This window comes from Salvelinus sp. IW2-2015, unplaced genomic scaffold (assembly GCF_002910315.2).
Source record: "Salvelinus sp. IW2-2015 unplaced genomic scaffold, ASM291031v2 Un_scaffold2630, whole genome shotgun sequence".
Classification (NCBI taxonomy): domain Eukaryota; kingdom Metazoa; phylum Chordata; class Actinopteri; order Salmoniformes; family Salmonidae; genus Salvelinus; species Salvelinus sp. IW2-2015.
This window is the reverse complement of record NW_019943938.1, coordinates 52626-60766: the sequence shown is the minus strand read 5'-3', so window position 1 is coordinate 60766 and position 8141 is coordinate 52626. Positions and strand designations below refer to the sequence as shown.

The following is an 8141-nucleotide window of genomic DNA, read 5'->3' as shown; positions in this document are numbered from 1 at the left end:
TTGGTATACATATTAGTTCAGAACCTAGCTATGAACCTCAGCTATCATAGCCAGTTGTATCAACTTCAAAACAGTCCGAATGACATTAATGAAGCTTATCGATTGAGTAGAATATAATATAACTTTGTGAGCTGGGCTGAGGCTGGCCGGGTCTGGTTGAGCTGCGCTGAGGCTGGCCGGGTCTGGTTGAGCTGTGCTGAGGCTGGCCTGGTCTGGTTGAGCTGCGCTGAGGCTGGCCTGGTTGAGCTGCGCTGAGGCTGGCCTGGTCTGGTTGAGCTGCGCTGAGGCTGGCCTGGTTGAGCTGCGCTGAGGCTGGCCGGGTCTGGTTGAGCTGTGCTGAGGCTGGTTGGGCTGCGCTGAGGCTGGTCTGGTTGAGCTGGGCTGAGGCTGGAAGGGTCTGGTTGAGCTGCGCTGAGGCTGGCCGGGTCTGGTTGACCTGCGCTGAGGCTGGCCGGGTCTGGTTGAGCTGTGCTGAGGAGGGATCTGGTAGCATGGGAAGGTGATTTTCGGGGGAATTGAAGAGGGTGACCAGAGATGCTCCAAACTCGGTGTGGGGCCTCTTTTACGCTGTATGGCTTGGACACGGCTCAGTGTATCTGCATGCAGTTCCTGGGAGACAAGTGGTGGAGGGGGAGTGTTGCTGGCTGTTCTCCAGTCTTTGTGAAATGCCACCGGATCCAGGTCTAAAGGAGCGTCTGATTTGTGGGTTCTGAATCAGCTGTTGGCTTGGTCCTGTTTTTTTTTTTTTTGGTACTCTTTGTGTGGATGTCGGTGGCTGAAAAAATTCCTGCTTTAGCTTAGTTTATTCATTGATACAGGGATACTCATGAGCAGGATATCAAAAGTACATGTGAACGGATATGAGCTACTATCCGGGAATACTGTGCGCATGTAAACATGGTCATTGTTAGAGCGGCCACTAGAGTATCTGGCCGATATAATAGATGATCTGTTGCTGCACGGATTACTGGCTGGAGCAGTTCCATCCTCTCAGGTCCCCAGATCTGTGCAGTGCTCTGAGGGAATTTGAATGACTGACTGATTTTTGTTTTGTTTTATGTTTTTCAGACGTTTGAGGAAGTTAAAAGTGATGTTTTTCCCTTTTTCAATTTTGGATTCTGCCCTTTTTTGTTTTCCTGGATCCAGTAGTGGGCGGCAATACTCCTTTGCAGGTTGTAGTCTGCCCTAAAACCCCACCGAAGAAGAAGAAKATCTGTGCCAATCACTGAGTTATAAATAAGCGGTGCCAATCAATGCATTATATCATAGAAGAAGAGGAGTCCGTGTTGAGTAAGACTGTTGCATCTGATGCAAGACATTGTCAAACGTTACTAGAGCATTTTGACTGTCGAAGTCAGGGGTTGTTTTTCCCCGGAGGTCACCTTCCTAGCTAGCTACTACTGGATGGCTAACGTTATCCAGCCAGTGATATGGAAGTTGGGGCAGACAAAGTTTCAGCTAAAGTTGGCATGCTAGTTAAGTAGCTTAGTGTTATTTTTTTCTCTCACTCGTTTCAGTGAGTGTTGTTCGTCTGTAGATACCTCTCGTATGAATATATAGCTAGATGTCAACGTCACCGCTACGTAGTAGCGAGCGGGTTCATCTCAATCACAGCTTTCTAGCTTCCTGGTTGTTAGCCGAAGTAAYCTAGCTAGCTAAGGTTAGCGAGCAGTAGCACTGCGTATGCAATGGATTGTCTATCGGCATTTCTGTTTTGCTTGAAAGAGGTTGGTTCATAGTTGCTTTTGCTGGCTAAGTGAATGTTATAGGCTATTGCATTTTTGTTACGCTTGCAACGTTAATGTAAAATAGCTAACTATCATTGAATAAGCAGCAATAAGCACTTTKAAGTTATAAAAAGTTGCTATCTATRTAGAAGAGCGGTCATCGTGGGACTAACGTTAACAGGTGTTTCAGTTGGGAGAGCTCAGCTGTATTTGGCTTCATTCTGCATTTGCATTCGGCACTAAAACCGCTAGCTAACCAGCTATCAAAATGTTGGTAATGTATGAAAAGCTTCCCGAACAGCTTAAGAAAACCTCCCATGCCAGGAAAGCCGTTATCCTTCTCGTCGCTGCCTATGGAATCAAGAAACTCTACCCCTACTTATGGGCTAAACTCAGGAAGAAAGTTGGGGGTACACCGCTGCCAGTCCCCCTGAGCTCTAACGGGGTGCTACTGGAGGGGTCAGAGAAACAAGGAAAGAAGAAAAGTAGTAACTCGCCGGCTGTGAACCGGGAGTTTCTGAAGAGGCTAAGTCACCTGCTTCGTATCCTGTTCCCCCAGCTGTTATGTAAGGAGTTGGGTCTGCTGGGCTTCCACTCTCTGGCTCTCATCTCCAGAACCTTCCTCTCCATCTACGTGGCCAGTCTGGATGGCATGATAGGTAGGTAGGACAGACATTGAATGTTGCTGGTTCGAATCACCAGTCTGGGTAGATGAACTGGCAGGTGGCTGCTTTCAGATTCAAGGTACCATGCTCCTGCTGTTGTGCTCTTGAGCAAGGCACTTAAAACCCCTTGTGACTGTGTTGTCTTGAGACTGTTGGGAGCAGAGCAAAAGTAGAATATCCATCTTTGTAGATTGGTGGACTAATACATTTCTATCCTCCCGACAGTGAAGACCATTGTGAAGAAGGACCCCCAGGCGTTTGTGTGGGAGTTGACAAAATGGCTGCTGATTGCCGTCCCGGCCACCTTTGTGAACAGCGCTATCCGTTACCTAGAAGGGCAGCTGGCACTGGCCTTCCGCACGCGCTTGGTAACCCACGCCTATAAGCTCTACTTCAGTGACCAAACATACTACCGCGTCAGCAACATGGACGGACGCCTCGCCAACCCAGACCAGGTGTGTGTGTATGTGGGGATGGGATGGGTGGCTCTAGCCTTTTTGGGGGCCCTACTTATTTTGCTATGGGGCAGATTTTTTTATTGGAGTTTTCAAGCAAATTTCCTGCAATTTTGCCATGACTAATACCTTGTTAAGAATGATATCTGGGTGAGAGTGACTAACTAAATCAATGGCGTCCCCCTGGAGGTCAGGGCACGTTCCCTGTGTCATGTAAAAACATCTTCCCAGTGTGAAATAGTTTCCCATCGTTCTGATTGTGTTGTGATTGACGTCATGTTGTAAAAAGAAACTCACAGCGTGAAAATGGATGGCTGAGCTCCTGCAGATGTTTCTCACACCCCCTCACCCTAGATTTAGCTAGATAACTGGCCTAATTAACTCACCCTTGATTTAGCTAGCTAACTGGCCTAATTAGCTCACCCTTGATTTAGCTAGCTAACTGGCTGCAATTTAGCTCACCATTTGATTTAGCTAGATAACTGGCCTAATTAACTCACCCTCTGATTTTAGCTAGCTACTGGCCTAAATTAGCTCACCCTTGATTTTCTAGATAACTGGCCTAATTAGCTCTAACCCTTGATTTAGCTCACCTTGACAAGAACATCCCTTGCCAGCAAATCCCTTCCCCAAACCCAGATGATGCTGGGTCAATTGTGCGCTGCCCCGTGCGTCTCCAGGTTGCGCCGGCTGCGACAGACCTGGATTTACTAACCAGGCCCTCCTAGCTGGCACAGCGGTAGCACTGCGATTGCAGTGTCTTAGACCGCTGGGACAGAGTCTTAGACCGTGCGGATAAGACTTGGGCCGCTGGGATAGAGCCTGTGGCCGCTGGGGACTAGAGCCTGCATGGGCTGACTGGCGCGATGGAGAGCCTTGGGCCGCGGGGACAAGCAGCCTTGGGCCGCTGGACAGAGCCTTGCGGCCGCTGGGACAGGAGCCTGGGCCGCTGGGACATAGCCCTGGACGGCCTTGGGCGCCTGCCACCAGTCGGGAGGCTATGTTATATTTTCTATTTGGGAATTAACCCGCAAAGGCATTTTTATGTGCCTACGTACACGTTTAGTGCATCTCATGCGCACAGCCTTTTATCACTATATTTAGGCACCACCAGATGCCACAAATCAATTTGATTGGCAACATTTCTTGTGGGGAAAAAGTGCCGCATTTTGTTTTTTATACAGATTTTAGAATATTCACATTCATCTGGTGCCAATTAATGCTCGCTATGCTCTGGAGCATTGGATGGAAAGCTATTTAGTGACCTGACGGAAATACATGACTGTGATGCAAGTATGGGGCTAGAGTGACTAATCGACTAGGGATGGACTAGGCATGATGACAGGCAGCTCAATGGTGAAGCTAGCTGTGACTTGACAGGCAAAGCTCTAATTGGATGGAAAGCTAGCTAGTGACTGGATAGAGAAGCTAATTGTGATGGCAAAGCTGCTATTTACGATTGCAAGCTTGGATGTAGAAAGCTAAATTGTGACAGCAAGCAATGCGATAAAGCTAGCTGTACTGAATAGAAAGCTAATTGTATGGAAAGCTAGCTAGTTGATGACATGGGCAAGAGAAACGCTGAGTACAACCAAATTTTAAGCTTGTACCTTGTGTATTCTACAATTCTAACGCTCAACAGTTAAGACCCCGACTGAGTTCCTAACGGAAACCCTGACCTTTTCAGGGAGCCCCCTTTTTTAAATGTTTTTATTTTGTGTGTCACTCATTGATATCATTAACATGGCAAAATGAGTAGAATTGTAGGAAATTAGCTTTGAACTGAAAAATCTCGAYCCCCATGGCAAAATGGGTAGAACTGGAGCAAACTTAGATTTTTTTKGGGGAGCTTGCACATTTTGTATTCTAACTCTCAACAGTAAGTTCCTAGCGGCCTGGTGCCCTAAGTGACAGCTTATGGCTGAAGCCGGCCCGTGTCTCTGTCCGTCTCAAGGGGTTATAAACAAAAATACAAAATTGTTCTGTTCTCTGCGATATATAATGAACAATGTCATATTCTTCTCCTCCAGTCTCTGACAGAAGACATGGTGATGTTTGCTGGCTCTGTGGCCCACCTGTACTCCAACCTGACCAAGCCATGTCTGGACGTGGTGGTGACCTGTTACACCCTCCTCAGGACCGCGGAGTCTAAAGGAGCCAACACGACCTGGCCCTCCATCATCGCCGGCGTTGTCGTGGGAATCACCGCCAAGGTGCTTTATTTAGTCTTTAATACCTTTTTTTAAATATTTGGTTTATTGGGATTTTTCAGCATTTGTTTTGACAAAAAAAAAATAGTTTTAGAAAATGATTTCCACGGATAGTAAGTAGTGAATTCTTTCACCCACCTTATTATTACTTTGTTTGTTTGGAGCACTTTGGTTGGGTTTTTGAAAAGTGTGTTTTCAAATATCTTTAATCACTAAGGTTCTGAGGATGTTCTCGCCGCGGTTTGGTAAGCTAGTGGTGGAAGAAGCACGGAGGAAAGGAGAGTTGAGGTACATGCACTCACGCATCATCGCCAACTCTGAGGAGATCGCCTTCTACGGAGGACACAAGGTAACTGTCACACCTGGGCAAATACATACACACCTAGTAAATATACTGTGTTCTACGGAGGACACGAGGTGACTGTCACACCTGGGCAAATACATACACACCTAGTAAATATACTGTGTTCTAACGGAGGACCGAGGTGACTGTCACACCTGGCAAATACATACACACCTAGTAAAATATACTGTGTTCTACGGAGGACACGAGGTGACTGTCACACCTGGGCAAATACATACACACCTAGTAAATATACTGTGTTTACGGAGGACACGAAGGTGACTGTCACACCTGGGCAAATACATACACACCTAGTAAATATACTGTCTCTACGGAGGACACGAGGTGGACTGTCACACCTGGGCAAATACATACACACCTAGTAAATATACTGTGTTCTACGGAGGACACGAGGTGACTGTCACACCTGGGCAAATACATAACACTAGTAAATATCTGCTCTACGAGGAACGAGGTAAACATGACCGTTGACCAGTCTGTCAATGTCAGAATGTTAAGAGATATTATGGCAGTTGAAAGGAGGAAGACTCTGCCAGGCGTAATCAGTCTCCCCATGGCGCAGCGGTCTAAGGCACTGCATCTCAGTGCTAGAGGCGTCACTACAGCCACCCTGGTTCGAATCCAGGCTGTATCACAACCGGCCGCGATGGGAGTCACATAGGGCGGCGCATCATATTTGGCCCACAGCGTCGTCCGGTTTGGCCGGTGTAGGCCGTCGTTGTAAATAAGAATTTGTTCTTAACTGATTTGCCCTAGTTTAAATAAAATAAAAATCTGACTCTCGCCTTCAACGTGGCTCTGGGATCCTGCAGTCGTGATCAGACTGTGGTGCCTCTCATAGTGTTCCGCTTGAATAAAATAATGAAAGGAAGAGAGCTCTGTCAGGCATTTCCTGATGTTACATTGAGTGAAAACACTTTCATTATGTGATTTTCATAATGTTCTCGTCTGTGTGGTGAAGAGAACCCTCTTTACTGCGTTCGGGTGGTTTAGGCCAGAGTCGGCGGGGGGTTAGGCCAGGAGTCGGGGGCGGGGGGTCAGGCCAGGAGTCCGGGCGGGGGTCAGGCCAGGAGTCGGCGGGGGGTCAGGCCAGGAGTCGCGGGGGGTCAGGCAGGAGTCGGCGGGGGGTCAGGCCAGCCGGGGAGCGGTCGGCAGGGGGGTCAGGCCAGGAGTCGGCGGGCGGTCAGGCCAGGAGTCAGCGGGCGGTCAGGCCAGGAGTCAATAAGTACAATAAATCCATAATTTATTTTAGACTCGTCTAAAGAAACATGATATGAAGAAAATGTAGTGTATTTCAGAAGAACAGAATAGCATCCTCTGAGTTGCCCTTATGTTAGGTCCTGATCTGGCTATACCATGTTGGCTGTAGGCTACACTAGTTCATTGTTGCAGACAAGATTTGCTGAGAATTACATGGGTTTATTTTATAGTATGAAGAATACAATTGAACAAAGCTGAATAGAAAATAAATGATATTTCCTCAATGATTTGAGGGAGTGTGTACATGCTATCCTGTGTTGAGCGGTTAGCAAAGAAACAGGTCCTCCTATATGCTTAATGTAGAGTTGTTAATGTAACTTTAGTTGTTCTACAGACGTTGGGCGGTGTGTGCTGATGTTTAATACATTGTAAGGCTGCATGATGCGACTCTAATGATGATTTGAAAAAAGTAGCTTGCAAAGGCATGAGGTCTACTTAGTTTTTTTTGCGCAGGCTGTACACACTTCATCAGTCTCTCATTCGCAATTTGACAAGCACTTTATAATGCCTAGAATTTCACGGCGGCATCCCCTTTGTGTGGCCATAATGCACCCTAAAAAAACAAACATGTATTTYGCGGCCAGTGGCCGTTGTGCGCTTCTCCCTGAGTGTGGCGCGCTCCATCATGTGATCGGGTCTGTCACACAGCCTACAATAAAGACCGACACAACGGAGACGCAACTGCACGTGTCCTTATCCAATTCCAAAGTGCATATTGGGACAACTGTCCACATTTTTTTTACTTTTCATCAGCCAACACGATGAGTAGGCCAAACGAATAGCAAAAGCACTAGCCGATGTCAATCTACTATCCGCCATAGTACAAAGGTTGACCTATTCTGTTATTTTTTTTTTAATTGTCTGGAAACCCACTTGTAGAATATACTTGCAGTAGGTCTCTTAAAGAGAAGCCATGCAGGGTTATTAAACAGAGGTGCCTAGTTAATCTTCTATTATCAGGTAACGTGCAACCTGGCCCTGATATGTCTCCAAACCCCCTCTGATTTTAAATCTAGATCTTGTTTTGGTATTTTTCATTTTAAATGTACGCAGCCTGTTGTCTAAAAATGGAGTTAGGATTTGAGCTACATCAACAGATGCCGATGTAGTTGTGTTTTTTCTGAAACCTGGCTCAGCAAGTCTGTTCCTGATAAGGATATTTGTATAAATGGATACAATGTTTATCACACTGATTGAGTTAAGGTGGGGGGTGTGGCTATACTGGTAAATACTAAATTCCTTGTCAGTGTGGCAAAGTCTGAAACTATTTGTAAACAGTTGGAATTTCTTGCTTTGAATCTTGAGGTTTCAAAGGGTCTCTCTATAACTGTGATTGGCTGTTATAGATCCCCACCTCTGCTCTCTAACTGTGATTGGCTGTTATAGATCCCCCTCTGCTCTCTGTATCTGTGATTGGCTGTTATAGATCCCCACCTCTGCTCTCTGTATCTGTGATTGGC

General features: G+C 46.6%; 1 protein-coding gene across 1 annotated transcript in view; it reads left to right on the top strand.

Moving 5' to 3' along the window:
- Positions 1-8141, top strand: part of LOC112074426 (ATP-binding cassette sub-family D member 1-like) — a 37332-nt gene that overhangs the window by 6866 nt on the left and 22325 nt on the right. Inside the window, 4 exon segments of the mRNA XM_070440529.1 lie at positions 1069-2386; positions 2618-2847; positions 4878-5060; positions 5275-5406. Of these exon segments, the coding sequence (XP_070296630.1) occupies positions 1996-2386; positions 2618-2847; positions 4878-5060; positions 5275-5406 (936 nt within the window). The 5' untranslated portion in view covers positions 1069-1995.